The sequence below is a fragment of the Glycine soja genome, chromosome 18, assembly GCF_004193775.1.
Source record: "Glycine soja cultivar W05 chromosome 18, ASM419377v2, whole genome shotgun sequence".
In the NCBI taxonomy this organism is placed as follows: Eukaryota; Viridiplantae; Streptophyta; class Magnoliopsida; order Fabales; family Fabaceae; genus Glycine; species Glycine soja.
In genome coordinates, this window is record NC_041019.1 from 15,164,512 (window position 1) to 15,181,611 (window position 17,100).

At 31.1% G+C, this 17,100-nt stretch overlaps 1 protein-coding gene and 2 long non-coding RNA genes across 8 annotated transcripts; 2 read left to right on the forward strand and 1 right to left on the reverse strand.

The window, feature by feature from the left end:
- The first annotated feature begins 1,223 nt into the window (after positions 1–1,223).
- LOC114395802 lies at positions 1,224–4,634 on the forward strand. 5 transcript variants are annotated; one of them, XR_003663108.1, is made up of 6 exons: positions 1,224–1,471; positions 2,451–2,565; positions 3,157–3,249; positions 3,349–4,096; positions 4,230–4,355; positions 4,436–4,634. It is a non-coding gene; the product is annotated as an uncharacterized LOC114395802 (long non-coding RNA). The 5 variants fall into 5 exon arrangements; XR_003663110.1 differs by lacking the exon at positions 4,230–4,355 and having other exon boundaries at positions 3,349–3,534; positions 3,953–4,096; XR_003663106.1 differs by lacking the exon at positions 4,230–4,355.
- Positions 4,635–7,500: 2,866 nt separating this feature from the next.
- Positions 7,501–10,062, reverse strand: LOC114394534. Of its 2 annotated transcripts, XM_028356143.1 has the most exons (7): positions 9,957–10,062; positions 9,678–9,792; positions 9,366–9,514; positions 8,942–9,089; positions 8,728–8,770; positions 8,174–8,379; positions 7,501–7,917 (listed from the first exon to the last, which is right to left on the reverse strand). In XM_028356143.1, exons 3-7 carry the CDS (start codon positions 9,387–9,389, stop codon positions 7,895–7,897), a joined length of 444 nt encoding a protein of 147 aa, XP_028211944.1. In that variant the 5' UTR covers positions 9,390–9,514; positions 9,678–9,792; positions 9,957–10,062; the 3' UTR covers positions 7,501–7,894. The 2 variants fall into 2 exon arrangements, with proteins under 2 accessions (XP_028211944.1, XP_028211945.1); XM_028356144.1 differs by lacking the exon at positions 9,678–9,792 and having other exon boundaries at positions 9,957–10,047.
- A 5,321-nt stretch (positions 10,063–15,383) lies between these two features.
- LOC114395724 lies at positions 15,384–16,557 on the forward strand. The gene is made up of 2 exons (XR_003663091.1): positions 15,384–15,996; positions 16,323–16,557. It is a non-coding gene; the product is annotated as an uncharacterized LOC114395724 (long non-coding RNA).
- The last annotated feature ends 543 nt before the right edge of the window (positions 16,558–17,100 follow it).

Sequence of the window (17,100 nt, forward strand, 5' to 3'; positions counted from 1 at the left end):
ATCTTGAGGGGACGTATTAGGTGATATTAGGTGATATTTGGTTACAAGTTTAGATAAATATATTTATTTGAATTCAGCTGTATATTTAAATAAATACATTTATTTGAAATATAACCTTCTGTAATTATCTAGATGTTAGGATTATCGCTAGGTATATTTGAGAAGTTGTTACATGTACCTACTACCCTATTAATATACATCCTTGGTTCATCAATAAGCACATTTGAGAATCACATCTATTCTCATTATCATACCCACTGCAGCTAAATTCTAAATTAGTCACTCCACGTTATAAAGAAAAACCCTGACCAAACTCTCTCATCACTCTGCAATGGAAACATCAAGGTCCTTATTAACCATGATAGCAATATGTCTTAACAGCGGATAACAATATTATAATATTTCCTTATTAAACAATGATAACAATATTTATTTAAACAATGATATCCTTATTACGTTAGATTCGTAGAGGTAAAGAGCAAGTAGTAATTTTTAGTGGAAGAGAGAGATTACTGGACTAAATTCCTAAATAGGAGAGACATTAGTATTTTTTTTTTAAGAAATCATAATTAATAGTATGACACTGGTACAATACGACACAGATAAAAAAATATGATAATTTTTTTGAAATTAAAGATACAATACGTCTTGGATATATTAATAAAACAATTACATATGGATGTAAAATAAAATGAAATAGTATTAGTGTTAAAATGTAATTATGCAAATACTCTTGAGTGTTCTTAAAACACTGCAAGTTTTGTTTTAGCAAATACTTGCAGGAAAAATAAACTCCCTCATCAGAAAAACGTGCAGAACTATAGAAAGGAGTAGTCATGCTTGTAGAAGTGGGAAATGGTATGTGGTGTTTTTGTTTATGTTTTGAAAAGAGAAAAAAAGTTGTATTTTATGTTTGTTTCGATCTTTTTTTTTTTTAAATCTTAAAGTTAAAATGATAAAATTTAAAAAAAAAATCAAAAGTATATCAGAATATCTGAAACAACTTGAGCTATATCAGAGTTATGTGTAACCATCTTGAGTCGTATTGCAACTGTGTTCTACCTTTTTTTCCCTTAAAAATAAAAATAAAAAATTAAATACTTCTTAGATACGTATTGGAACTACTAAAAAAAGGGTTTTTCACGATGATATTTTATAAAATAAATTATTTTATTTAAAAGGATTTAAGACGTGCGGATATGCACCGTCTTTGAAACGTTGAGAGACAAGGACGTGATTTTAGGAACACCCTCTTTAATTGGTTTAATTAAAATTAAAAAATGACTTGCAGCCCATACGCGCCTTTTCATCTCCTAATCCCTCCTTCATTCGCTAATCACTGTCGTGTTGACGGAAGCTCCGCCGATGCCATCTCCACTCCTGTGTTGACCCCAACTCCAGCCGTCGTGCCATCTCTGTAGCTCCCACCATATCTCGAGTGACCGAAGCTCAGATCGCTAGCTGTACCCAGGTATTTATATGTAATCACTATTGATAGCTACTAACAATGATTTGGGTTTTATTCGTGTGTTGCTCGGCTGATACATTTGCTTGGGTGTTGCTATTTCTCAGATATTTGGCCCTTTTTATGTAGAGTTGTCAATGTGGGTTTTGGCCTAAGGGTTAACCCTACCTAGGGCTTTAACCTACTACTAGGGCTTCGGCTTCAACTTCTTGAGCTTCCCTTAAATTCTTTGCTGTCAGCTTCCCTTAAATTCTTTGTTGTCATGCAAACAAACACGACCTTGACGACCGTTTTTTTGGAAAATAAAAAGTATAAAACCGTGTTTTGTGAAGTTGTTGGGACTTGGAAGTGTATTTGTGTTGCTTGATTCTAGTTTTAGGAGTTCTTTGTTCCTGAGCGAGGTCACAAGTGGTGGATAGGTTTGTTAATTTCGCAATTCTCTACGCGTGCCGTGTTAGAAGTTGGGTGAATTTGCTTTGAACGGGGAAGATTTAAGTGACATGTATAGATTCTTTGTTTTTTTTTTTTGCTGGTTTTCAAAGTAGATTGCCATATAAAATATTGACGGAAGGCATTATTACCAGGTAGCATCTTTAAATGGAAATTCTCATGGGATAAGCAGTTCCAGTTAACAAGTAAAATCTGATGTATGGAAACTTTAGTTACCAGCATGATTCATTGTTAATTTTACTGCCTAAATTTCCTCTTAGTAATTTGGCTAAGAAGGTGAAACTAAATTGTTTTTCTTTCATTCTTTCTTGTGCATTTTTTGTTTTTTTTAGTTGTGTGTTTGGTCTATGCTAGATTTAACAAATGATTATCCAACTTGTGAGCTGAGTTGCATTGGCAGATTTTGGGAACTTCAAATCAAAAACAAAAAATTGTGGCTATAAAAATGTCTTCTAGTTAGATTAACACATGAATAATAGGATTCCATATTTTAATTAAAATTTCAATGATGTTTCTTTTATCTGTTTCAATGCAGGCTGCGATATCTTCCTGGTGCTATTGTAGCTGCGATATCTTCAATTCAGCATTTATAGTCATTTTCTATAAATGACTATAAATGGTAGGAATTTTCTTGGACTGATCCAACTTTTGTGAGTCTGTTGTGTTGCTATCATAATTTTCACTTAAAACTATGAATGACATCCCCTGTTTGATACTTGACCAAATATCAACAATTAGTTAGAATAGCCTGAATAAATTGGCTACTGTATCAACACTCAACATTTAGTCAGTTAGAACAGTGGACATATATAGTAAAAAAATATGAGGGAATTTAGTTCTCTTTTTTTTAGAATTTCAGAATTTAGTTCTTTGTTTATTAGAATTTCAGAATTTAGTTCTTTGTTTATTTACATGTTCTATGATTATTTTTATTAAACCTATAAAGATGTTCCCAATTGTTATTCACATACAGGACAACCCAAAACAAGTTCTTCGAGACTTGTGATATTTTCTTGGATTTTAGTCTATGATTCTATTGTTTTTTATGCTATTTTCAATTTATTTTTGCTGTTGTTTTTAGTGGATTTTCATCTGTGATGTTATGTGTTTTTATTTATTTATTTATGATATTTTCATGGATTTTATTCTATGGTGTTATAGGTGTTTTATCTATATTTTCTCTGCAATTCAGTGATATTAATCTGTCATTGATGCTTTTAATTGTGAATTCTTCGTACCAGTTAATAAGTGGCAAGAATGGGTATGATTTCAAATCTGTGAGGAGATGGACCAGCCAAAACAAATAGGGATATGGCCTACATGAATGTGATAAAGTAATTATGTTGAAAAAATTATCAAGTTTTGCTTTTCTTATAACCAATCAAATTATCAAATTGGTTTTTATGCTGATCTTTTACATTGTTTGATCCCAGATATTTGTACCTATCCATAAAGAGATTCATTGGTGCTTGGCTGTTATCAATAACAAAGATAAGAAATTTCAGTATCTGGACTCACTGAGAGGATATTTGAAGTTTTCTATCTGAAAATTAGGAATTTGGTTGTTTAGTTTTGTGTCTGAAAGGATATTTGAAGTTTTCCTGAGCATCATAGGTTTGGTATGAATGAACTCTTTTGAATTGTGCAGCTTTTTGCCAGTATAGTTCCTAGGACAGCAGAGAATTTTTGGGCACTCTGTACAAGTATCTTTAAATTGTTCAAATAACCGTCTTTTACCATTTTTTAAAAATATTTTTGTAATGTGAGACTGAAGCATGCATATGTATATTGGGTAATGTGAGACTGGAGTTTCTTGTTGACCAACAAGAATGTTTGGTCCAACAGTAAGGTACACACTAGTTTTATTGTGCGTGTGCGTGTGTTTGGATCAATTTGCCTATGCTGCTCAACTAATTATGAGCAAAGTTCCTTCATTGCCTTTTTTGTAATAGTTTATGCTTGGTGTGCTGTGTTGGTCTTTTTTTTAGCTTGCCTCGCATTTTGGTGATTGAATTGGTCTTTTGATTGTATTGCCAGGGTCATGAGAATGTGGTTGAAGATGTGCCATGGAATTTGAAGGATGAGAATATGTTTGGGTCTAGTGAAGATGACTGCAAATTGATCATTTGGGACTTGCGGACGAACAAAGCCCAACAATCAGTCAAACCACATGAAAAGGAGGTATGCTTCATAATCCTTGCAGTGTCTCTTGTTCGTCAAGTGTGTAGAATAGATTTAGTACAAGTCTTATTCTTAAATGGTTAAAAGTTCAGCAGTATGAGTCTGATGACTCTGATGAGAAAGACTTTGGCAGGGTTGTTTATAAATTGTGAAACAGGCAGAGCTAGCTAGTCAATTATCTTATTCAATATTTCTGCACAACCCTTTTTTTGGTGAATTATTCTGCACCTACACCCCTTGGTGAAGAATTATAATTAAGGTCTCTACTTAAATATCTCTTTGCATATATATATATATATATATATAATTGTTTTCTTACCTAAAGCTCTCTTTGTTCAGTTTGCAGGCCTTCTAATTAACATGGAGCCACAGTTTGCAATCAAGAAAGATGCCACTGAAGTAATATATTTTGTCATAATAACATTTTATTTTGCTGAAAAATTCAAAAAGGAAATATACGGACAATTGTTAGTGCTAGTTGCTTAATTTATTATTATAAGTAGTAGAAATACAATCGGTGCTCACTTCTCTCACTCAATCTCAGTATTTCAAATAGGTGAAATTTTTTCTCTCTCATAAAAATGAAGAGAGCTGCTCTTGGAGTAGGTGAAATTTTTTCTCTCTCATAAGAAAAAAATTCAAATTTTTTTAAATATAAGTAAAAATTTAACTATTTTTATCTTATTAATTTCTTTAGTTTTTTTATAATAAAAAATTCAATTTTTTTTAAATATAAATAAAATTTTAACTATTTTTATCTTATTTAATGATATTATATCTAAAACTAGTCTGTAACCTTGCGTACGCACGGGTCACTTGGTTAATAAAATTGCAATCACAGGAGCATAATTGAATATTAAATAGATATATAATTATAATGTTGATGAAATAGAGTGTTCGTGCTATAAGTATTATCTGTCAGGATGCTGTTTGTATCATTAGACTGTAAGTGAAAAAATAATATTTGTCAGGGTGCTGTTTGTATATTTTGACTATAAGTGATATAAATACTATTTGTTAAGATGCTCTTTGTATATAAGATAAAGATAATTTGCATGAAGACTTGATTGTGTTGAAAATATTTTAGAGTTGATTTAAATTATATAAAAGAAACATGAGAAATAAATTAGAAATATTTTGTTTTTCTGGAAAGAAATTATTTTAGATGTATTTAATTGTGAAGAGGAACTAAATTTTAAAAATAATTTTGTAAAAATGTTTAGTGAGCATATGAAAATAATATTTTGATTATAAAAGATAATTTAGACTCATAAAAAAACTGTTTTAGTCTTTGTTTAAAAAAATGTTTCAGTGTATACAAATAATTTGTTGTGATGTTAAATAATTTTGTTATCTTTATAAATAATAGTATTTAATTCTGATCCAAAATAAAATTTAATTTAATTCACTCATAAATATAAAGAGAAATAATTAAAATACACAGAAAATTAGAAATATATTATGTAAATAAAAATGCAGAAAGCAATCAACAAGATAAAAATAGAAATATTATTAATTAACTGAAAAAGAAAAAGGTGATTTAAAAAATAAAACATAAAAAAGGATATATAATAAGTTGAAAAGTTAATAAGATAAAAAATAAACACACTTGCTAAAGTTAAATTAACAACACATAATAATAATAATAATAATAATAATAATAATAATAATAATAATAATAATAACAACAACAACAACAAAATTAATTAATTAATTAATTAAATACAAAAAGAGAAAGTAAGGAAAATTTCTAATTTTCATTGCACTACCAACGTGATTTGTCTCCCGTGTGAATCTCGGCATTAAAGTTGATAGAGTATTTTCAATTACAATAAATAAGAAATTAAGAGTATAATTTGTTTTCACCTATAAATATAAAGAAAAATATCTAAAATACACAAAAAATATTATGTAAATAAAAATGCAGGAAGCAATCAACAAGATAAAAATAGAAACATTATTAATTAACTGAAAAGAAAAAGGTGATTTAAAAAATAAAAATCATAAAGGATATATAATAAGTTAAAAAGCTAATAAGATAAAAAATAAACACACTTGCTAAAGTTAAATCAACAACATAATAATAATAATAATAATAATAATAATAATAATAATAATAATAATAATAATAATAATAATAACAACAACAACAACAACAACAAAATAAATTAATTAATTAAATACAAAAAGAGAAAGTAAGAAAAATTTCTAATTTTCATTACACTACCGACGCGATTTGTCTCCTGTGTGAATCTCAGCATTAAGGTTGGTAGAGTATTTTCAATCACAATAAATAAGAAATTCAGAGTATAATTTGTTTTCACCCATAAATATAAAGAGAAATAACTAAAATACACAGAAAATAAAAAATATATGATCTAAATAAAAATGCAAGAAGCAATTAGTAAGATAAAAACAGAAACATTATTAATTAACTGAAAAAGAAAAAGATGATTTAAAAAATAAAACATCAAGAAGGATATATAATAAGTTGAAAAGTTAATAAGATAAAAAATAAACACACTTGCTAAAGTTAAATCAACAACACATAATAATAATAATAATAATAATAATAATAATAATAACAACAACAACAACAACAACAACAACAACAACAACAACAAAATAAATAAATAAATTAATTAAATACAAAAGGAGAAAGTAAGGAAAATTTCTAATTTTCATTGCACTACGGACGTGATTTGTCTCCGGTGTGAATCTCAGCATTAAAGTTGGTAGAGTATTTTCAATTACAATAAATAAGAAATTCAGAGTATAATTTGTTTTCACCCATAAATATAAAGAAAAATAACTAAAATACACAAAAAATCAGAAATATATTATGTAAATAAAAAATGCAGGAAGGAAACAGCAAGATAAAAATAGAAACATTATTAATTAATTGAAGAAGAAAAAGGTGATTTAAAAAACAAAACATCAAAAAGGATATATAATAAGTTGAAAAGTTAATAAGATAAAAAATAAACACATTTGCTAAAGTTAAATCAACAACACATAATAATAATAATAATAATAATAATAATAATAATAATAATAATAATAATAATAATAAAATAAATTAATTAATTAATTAAATACAAAAAGAGTAAGTAAGGAAAATTTCTAATTTTCATTGCACTACCAATGTGATTTGTGTCCCGTGTGAATCTCAACATTAAAATTGGTAGAGTATTTTTAATTATAATAAATAAGAAATTCAGAGTATAATTTATTTTCATCTATAAATATAAAGAGAAATAACTAAAATACACAGAAAGTAAAAAATATATCATGTAAACATAGAAACATTATAACTAAAATAGAAATATTATTAATTAACTGAAAAAGAAAAAGGTGACTAACCCATTATTCTTTTTTATATAAAAATTTCCAAACTCCACGCGAAAAAGAAAATCTACTTGACATATCCTATTTTATACATCTAATTTACTAAAACATGGGTTTTCAATTTAATCATAATTCATTAAGTATGGTAGGTAGAACACCAAATCTAAACTTAGTATTTAAATCTACAGGTGTGGAGTTTTTGCTAGTTTGTAGACCCAAATCTAACACAGCAATCTCGAACCCACCATCTTGAAACCATGCTCCCTGTGGCAGACCCAAAAACTGGTGTGGAGTTTTTACTTGGAGTTGGTTTTCAAAATAATCCACAATGTCTGAGATGACTGCATGAGAATCTTCCTGGCCCACTCTGTTAATAACAGCAACAATATCATTTTGCCCAATATCAAATATGTAGATAGCCTTGACAAAGTCCTCTAGCCTATGAAAGTGTTATCTGAAGGAGTTTCTCCCTTCTGCATGCATATCACCAACACACATTTAAGTAGCATTTTATAACATAAAATTACTTCACGATAGAAATATAAGGTGAATTGAAAGGAGAAGAAAAAGAAAAAAGGTTATAAGTTCAATCTCTAATAAAAACTAATATTCTAACAAACTAACATATTTGATGATATAGAAGAAATGTAAAATCACTTCATCATCGAAATAGAGGCTAAGTTAAATATATTATGTCATGTGTATATAGATATCTTGGAAGAACCTTGCCTGAAGAACTTTCCGATGCGTGCCTTAAACTGGTTGAACTGTGCAACCTGTATTTCAAAAGTGAAAGGAGTGCCACCCTCAAAGACTGTCCTTTTTTGGCGCCTAATGGTTGATGATCCTGCAGCAAATTAAGTTTGCTCCATGCCTGTAACTTGTTCCAATTGAGTTTATGTATGCACTGAAGAATGGAAAACCAAGATGCTGGGCTGCATAGATAAATGGCACCATATCATTATTTTGAACGAATAAAACTATATGATCTTCTCCTATTTTGTTTTCAGTGAATGAAAATTTTAGATTTTTTATATGACCATTATAGTTTTTTATGAATAATAAATACATAAGTTGATATCTATATATTTAATTATAATTAATATAATTATAAACAGAGATATATGTACAAAATTAATCTTCACGATTCATTCTTATTGAATCCCAGCTTTATAAACAGAGATATATAAAAAAGGACACCCAACTACATAATAATAATAATAATAATAATAATTAAAGAAAATAAAAAAAAAACACAAACTAAGAGAGAGCAAGAAAAAAACCTGTGCTTCTTCCTGTTGAACAAAAAACCTGGGCTTCTTCCTGCTGAATAATAGATTAAAATAATTAAAGAATATAAATAATATCAATACCAATCATGTCAATCTCACAAAGAATTGAGTAAATTATCAACTAATAACAAATGCAGTGTATAGGAGACAATAACATTTAGCGAGAATCCTAAGAACAAAATTACAATACAGTTAGAAAAGTTACAAATTGCAGCGATAGGGAGTGGATGAGAGGCAGTAGTGTGAAGCAGAGCACACAGCGGAAGCCAGAAGTGAGGGAAATAAATAATATACATGCTAGGAGTGAACCCGGAAGAAACATCTTGACCCAGAATCCATGCCTCTTTCGGCCACTGCACACCATGGCAAAAACAAATGCCACAGGAACAAAGTTTAGAGTACGATTTTCAATCAACCAAAAGAAAGTACACAACTGACAATTTTGTTCTTGTGCTTCCAACCAATAATACAACATGTATTCAACTATAAAATTTAGTAACTTCATTAATAATTTATGTAAATTTTTGAAGTGAAATATATTGATGTAATTAATTCATTAAAATCTTATGAGTATAATTTAATTCAATCTTTGTCCATTTGCTTAAATAAGATTCAGTACTAAAATAAACCTTCAAATCAGCCTTGATGGGCATGCAAGGCACACTGCGTGAATTTGGGTTTTGGGAATCTTTCGCTGCGTGATATTCTCAAACACTTGGTGAGCACGCTGCAAAGGGATTACTCATTGCTTTCTAAGAGTAGCACGACCCTGAACCATCTACTCTCACACACAAATAGATAACAAAAAGAAAGCAATACATTAGAACCCCATTCAAGTCAAGGGCAAAAACAAATAAAATTAAATCCTTCACAAACAACAAAATAATATCAAATCATATATATTGTTAAGCAACTCTCTTGCCCTCTTCATCTCCACTCACACTCTCTATGTATCTTGTTTGTGTTTCTTTTTGGATTTGTTTTGCATGAATGAATCTTCTTGTCTCTTGATTCTGGAGATCTTATAGAAATCTTTGATCTATTGGACAGCGTCAACTGTTACCAATTCCCAAAAATAATCAGAATTTTAGGATTGAGATAATGAACTTTGGGATAAAACAAAATTTCAATAGACATATATTATTTTGACATATATTATTTTTAATGAAAACTAAACTAATTATATATGGTATCATTAAAGAAAAAGATGGAGTTCACACCTTGCTTGGATTGAAGTTACAGAGAATCTCCAATAGTTTGAAGAGCCTATACAGAAAACATGCATGTAATTAGATTTCATATTCAAGAAATTGAAAATCACACTCATATATATTGTTATAAAGTGCGTGAACAACTTTAACAGGAGAAGAATCTCGTGACTCAACCACAAAAATAAAATAAAAAGAGAGGGAAAAAATTTTAAGATTAAAAACTAAAACTTCATTTAGGCATTTCATCAAACACATAACTTACAACCCATATGGGGAAGATGACAAAAAAATTAGCTTGGGAAAATAAAAAAGGAACCAAAAACAGAGTTGAAAAATCAGTAAAAAAAAAAATAACTATTATTAAGAAGCAAACATGCATAACAACAAACAAAATTAGAACCTTGCAAATAAAAACAAATAGTAATGAAACAAACATGCATAACAGCAAAAGAGGAAAAAACATGCTTGTTGGATGCTTCTTCGTCGATAGCCCGACAAAATAAAAAGGAACCAAAAACAAAATTGAAAAATCAGAAAGAAAAAATATAACATTGAGATGTTAATGCTATAAAAGGACACTCGTGAAGAAAATTGCAAAGCAGTGAAACCTGATAGTCTTCTGAACTGAGAAGAAGCCATGGCAGTGAGAATAAACTGCTCCATTCAAAACACCCTCTGTCTCCTTAACCCTCCCTTGTTTTCCCTTCGTTACAGAGCTTCTCCCCTGAAGCTGAAACCTCAATTGCATTTTCGTCAAAACCCCTCTCGAGGAGCTTTGTTTTGAGAGAGAGAAAGCTTCCAAGTTGTACAGAGAAAGAAAGTGAGTGAGAGAGAAAGAGAAAGGAGCCTTTTGCCACGGGAGAAAGAGAAATGGAAAAATAAAAAGAAAACTGAAAAGACTTGGGATGAAGATTGGAAAAGGAGACACTTGCAACAATACGTGGAACAACCAAGGGAGTGGAAAATGAAAAGGTTAGAAAAGAGGACACGTGGAGCAACCAAGGGAGTGGGAAATGAAAAGCCTAAAAGACCAAAACCCAACCTAGAAGGGCATAAATGACCAAGAAACAAAAAACTTGGACAGGTGTCAAGCTCTCAGCTATGGGTATTTTGACCAAAAAACCAAAATTCTGGACAGCTGTCAACCTCTCAACCATGGGTGTTTCAGTATTTTCAATTTCCTTCTCTTTTATATATAGATACCTTCATTTAATAAAGAGTTGCGCTTAATATCAAATTTGATTGAAGAGTAATTTAGAAAAAAATTATTTTTAATTGGAAACAATATGATTTAATAAAGGTAATGGTTTCTTGATTTGCGCAATAAACAACATATTGATACACTTTTAATTGAATTGTGTTCATGCTATTTGGGTTTTGGACTCTCTGTCCATTCAATACAGGGTGAGAAGATCAAAGAGAAAGTAAATAATGTAGATGAGAATGAAGTTGTTAGGTTGATAAAAGAGCAGGAGGACAAAAATTTGGAAATTTCAGCTTTGAAGGTAGAACTGGAAACAACCAAAAGAACATATGAAGTACAATTCTCACAGATGGAAGAAGAAGCTAACAGTTTTAAAGCAGCATTGACACGAAAGGTCCGAGAATATGAGCACCAATTGGAAGAATTAAGAAATGAGGTAAAGGTTTCTTACTTTGCACAAACAGCAGTATATTGGTACACTATGAGGGGAAGGACAAGACCAAGAGGTTTTAGTTAATCATAATATAATTTCACCTTGGTAATTTATGCTAAAACTTCTATCGCTCAGATACTTGACATAAAGCTCTAATTCTAATTGGAAAATAGCACTAGATACATTTAAGTTTTATTCTTTGAGAAATTAGTTTCATGTTATACGTATTATGAAATATTTGGCCCTTCAATACAGGCTGAAAAGATCAACGAGGAAGTAAAAACGACAGATGAAGAGGAATCTATTAAATTCATGAAAGAACAGGAGGACAAAAAATTGGAAATTTCATCATTAATGCAATGTTCATAGTTGGAAGAAGACGCTAAAGATGCTAAAGTAGAATTGACACAGAAGGCCCAAGAATATGAGAATCAATTGGAAGCATTAGGGAATAAGGTAATTGTTTCTTTACCTTGACTGCCACTCGCTAATAGTTAGTTTTTTTAACCAATCGATCAACATTGAAACTTGTATTTGCTAAATCTAAAAATTTGGAATTTGACATCTGTGTTGTTTCGCTTGGCTAGAAAGAACCTAAGCTGCTTCTTTTTTAGCCACTATCTTTGTTTTCTATATATGTTACATCTAAATTCATTGGTACTGCATAATTTGCTGATATCGGGTCTGCCAAGTTGTGTTTTAATGTCAAAATGTGGTTGGGGTTTACTTAGTTTGCTGCACAAGGTTAAGAGGCAAGTGTGAACCTAAAAGTCAAGTTTGGAAGATATATGCATTATCCTGTCTATTGCTCAAAAGTCAAGTTTGGTATTGCATAATTTGTTGATATAGGGTCTGCCAAGTTGTGTTTTATTGTCAAAATGTGGTTGGGGTTTACTTAGTTTGCTGCACAAGGTTAAGAGGCAAGTGTGAACCTAAAAGTCAAGTTTGGAAGATATATGCATTATCCTGTCTATTGCTCAAAAGTCAAGTTTGGTACTGCCTAATTTGCTGATATAGGGTCTGCCAAGTTGTATTTTAATGTCAAAATGCGGTTGGGGTTTAGTTAGTTTGCTGCACAAGGTTAAGAGTCAAGTGTGAACCCTTGTGCTAGCTGTCCAAATTAGTTTTTCTGTGTAAAATGGCCTTAGGAGCTGCATTAACATATCAGTACCCATGTCATGTAAGAGTTCATATTTTCACGAAGTACTAGTGTCATCAATGCACTTTTTCCATATTTGTTCATTTGCCAAATTCATTTAGAATTTATTTAGAATACACTAACAATGTAAAGATTTTTTATACTATCATCCTATCATAGATTGTCATGTATGATAAGTTTATTAACGTTAATAATAACTATCTTAAAAGTCAAACCTATTATTTTTGTATTGGTTAATCTTTACACTAATAGTGTACGAAAATCCATTGATTTATATAGAAAAAAAATATAAAAGAATATTTAAGGGATTATTTGAATTTTCATGACAAAAACATAAATGTACTTGAATGGTCTGCTAGGCAAAAGATTGCAGTTGGAGCAGCTCGTGGCTTGAGATACCAAAATTCTTAGGTTGGAAAACTAATTGACATGCATTTTGTCTTTAATTAAAATTATCTTAATCTATTGTAATTTTTATTAAAATTTATTTTAGAATTCAATTTTCTTAATCTGTTGTAATTAATAGTAAAATTTATTTTCCTAATCTATTGTAATTAATATTAAAATTTAATTTAATAATGAATATTTAAATGATAGATTAAATATAAATAATACATAAACCTCTTATTTTTATTTAATCTATCATTTAAATATTTATTTATTAAATAAATTTTACCATTAATATTAATTACAATCATGCTAATATATATTATTTTTAATTATTTATATTTTTTCTGATGAGATATCAACCATAAAAAATAAAAATAATTAAAAATAATATTTAATTTAAGGACGGTGCTTACATCAGCAGCGTCTTAGAATGCCTACCTTCAAAGACGTTGTTGAGGTAAGCGTCGTCTTAGAATGCATACTTTCAAAGACGATGTTTACCTCAGCAACGTCTTTGAAAGTAGGCATTCAAAGACGGTGCTTCCGTTAGCAACGTCTTAGAATGCCTACTTTCAAAGACATTGTTGATGTAAGCACCGTCTTTGAAAGTTGTTCACTTTCAAAGACGATGTTTTGGAATCCGTCGTTGAAATTTTTAAGCTTCGACGACGTCACATTCTACGATGGTCGAAAAACATCGTTGTATCCCTTATTTGACCGTCGTAGAAACACTTTTTCAAGTAGTGTGTATCGGTGCCCGACACAGTACGAAACCAATACTTTTTCATTTTTGTGGTATTGAGGCATCATAACTCAGAATTGATTGTGAGTGGATGTTTAATGACTTAACCTTTGCAATGTTACACAAAATAGAAAAACCAATTAAGAATAATAAGATTAACCCTTTGTTAGTGAATATCTCTTTGATTTTGATTATATGTGTCACGTGATTATTAATCCAAATAATAATGATGTGACGGTCTTAAACTATCTAATAATTTATAACTGGTCCAGCTCCTGCCAGAGAGTAACCATGAGATTGTAAAAGGTTGTGATATCCTTGTCTCCTTGTTTGGACTGCCACATCCGAGTCTTAAGTTCATAAATCTGAAAAAAGTTTTCTAGATCAGAATAGCAATCGCGGACGGCCTCCCACACATCTTTCGCAATTGGGAGGAATAAATATGGCTTCCCAAGGGAAGAGTCCATTGAGTTGATCAACCATGCGATGATTAGTGAATTTTCTGACTTCCATCTTAGGAGAGAGGGGTCGATCACTCCTGGTTGAGAGGTGTCTCCTGTCAGGTAGCCCAACTTTCCTTTGCCATCAAGGGTCAGTTTCACGGATTGAGCCCATTCAACATAATTTTTACCATTCAACTTTTGAATCACAAGCTGTAAATTGGTACCCATGGATAGAGAATCAGATATGATAGGGGATGATACAATTTCATTACCACCAGAATTCGTAGAAGTGGTGGAGGAATTTTCTTTGATCGCAGCGTTTTTTTCCATGGCGGGATAGCACAAGATCAGAGCCGAAGCTCTGATACCATGTGATTTTAGGGACTGCTGAGGAGAAAAACAATAAGAGAGGAAGAATAATTCTTGTATATTATTCAAGAACAAAAGATTTACATATATAGGCAAGGTTGCCAATTACATAATAAATGCAAAAAGGAAAGTAAATAAAAAGGGATCAGATCAAATAAGAGAGATTTGATTCTGACCCAAAATAATAATCAAATCAGATCAAATCGGAATAATCTGATCTTGATCCTAATTATTCAATCTTCTAGAAAATTAATTCCAAAAATAAACATCCAGCTGTCTAATTAATTCTTAATATAGATATACAGCTGTTCAATTACATCTAGCTCTGATACCATTATATCTGATTCTCTGTCCATGGGTACCAATTTACAGCTTGTGATTCAAAAGCTGAATGGTAAAAATTATGTTGAATGGGCTCAATCCGTGAAACTGGCCCTTGATGGCAAGGGAAAGTTGGGCTACCTGATGGGAGACACCTCTCAACCAGGAGTGACCGACCCCTTTCTCCCAAGATGAAAGTCTGAAAATTCACTAATCATCGCATGGCTGATTAACTCAATGGACTCTTCCATTGGGAAACCATACTTATTCCTCCCAACTGCAAAAGATGTGTGGGAGGTCGTCCGCGATTGCTATTCTGATCTAGAAAACTCTTCTCAGATTTATGAACTTAAGACTCAACTGTGGCAATCCAAACAAAGAGACAAGGATATCACAACCTTTTACAATCTCATGGTTACTCTCTGGCAGGAGCTGGACCAGTGCTATGAGAATGATTGGGAAAATCCCAATGATGCAACTAGGTTCAAGAAGAGAGAAAAGAATGATAGAGTTTGCATGTTTTTAGCAGGCTTAAATCAAGAACTGGATGAGGTGTGTGGTAGAATTTTGGGTAGAAAACCACTGCTGTCAATGCGAGAAGTGTTCTCTAAAGTTAGGAGGGAGGAATCCAGGAGGAAAATCATGTTGCGAAACTCTAATGGTACAAGGATGCAAGAAGCTGAAAGTTCAGCCTTGGTTGCAAGGGGACACGAACCAGAAGGAGAAAAAAAGAAACGACATTGGTGTAATCATTATAGAAGACCATGGCACACTAAGGAAACCTGCTGAAAACTCCATGGAAAACCACCCAACTCAAAAAAGAAACCAACTGGAGAGGGTCGGGCTTTCCAAACCTCAAATGCTGAAAATGTGGAGCAGAAAGGCAACTCTGAGTCATCTTCATTCACTAAGGAACAACTAGAGCACCTGTATAAACTCTTTACCACAAAAATGTCAGTGACTCCATCCTCTTCTTTGGCTCAAAAAGGTATCTCTTTCTCTACTACTCTCCTTAGTTCCAAACCTGATTCCAAAGCTCCATGGATCATCGATTCTGGAGCCTCTGACCATATGACAAACTGTTTAAAATTGTTTTCCACATATAGTCCTTGTGCAGGTTACAAAAAGGTCAAAATAGCTTATGGTACCTTTTTTACTATAGCCGGTGTTGGTTCTATTCTTGTATCTAAAACTTTAACCCTTCACAATGTCCTTCATGTTCCAAATTTATCATGTAATTTGTTGTATATAAGTAAATTAACACATGACTTAAATTGTTTGGCTATTTTTGATTACTTTACATGTAAATTTCAGGAGTTGAGTTCGGGGAGGATGATTGGTAGTTCTAAAGAGGTTGATGGTCCCTATCTCTTTGAAGATGAGTCTGGTCGTAAGGAGAAACTCCAGAAAAATTGTCTCAATTCAATTCTGATTCATAAAGATGAAGAAATAATGCTATAGCATTATCGGCTAGGTCACCCCAATTTTTTTGTATTTGAAGCATTTATTTCCTGACCTCTTTAAAAATAAAAATCCAAATTTATTTTCTTGTGAAATTTGTCAATTTGCAAAACATCATCGTTCCTCTTATTCCCCTAAGGATTATAAACAATCTAGTCCATTCTCCTTAATTCATAGTGACGTTTGGCGACCTTGTCGAGACCCTACACCAAATGGAAAAAGATGTTTTATAACCTCCATAGATGATCATACTCATATAACATGGGTTTACTTGATGAAAACAAAATATGAGGTTAAAAGCATATTCAAAACTTTTTTTCAAATGATACAAACACAATTTCAAGTGAAAATAAAAGTTTTCCGTAGTGACAATGGAAGGGAATATTTTAACAAGCACTTAAGCAAGTTCTTTCTTGAAAATGGCATAATTCATCAAAGCTCTTGTGTTGACACTCCACAACAAAAATAGAGTGGCTGAACGGAAAAATAGACACCTTCTTGAAGTAGCTAGGGCATTATTGTTTCAAAATAAGGCACCAAAATATCTTTGGGGTGAAGCAATTCTCACTAGAACATATTTGATAAATAGAATGCCTAGCAAAATCTTGAATTTCAGAACTCCATTAGATGT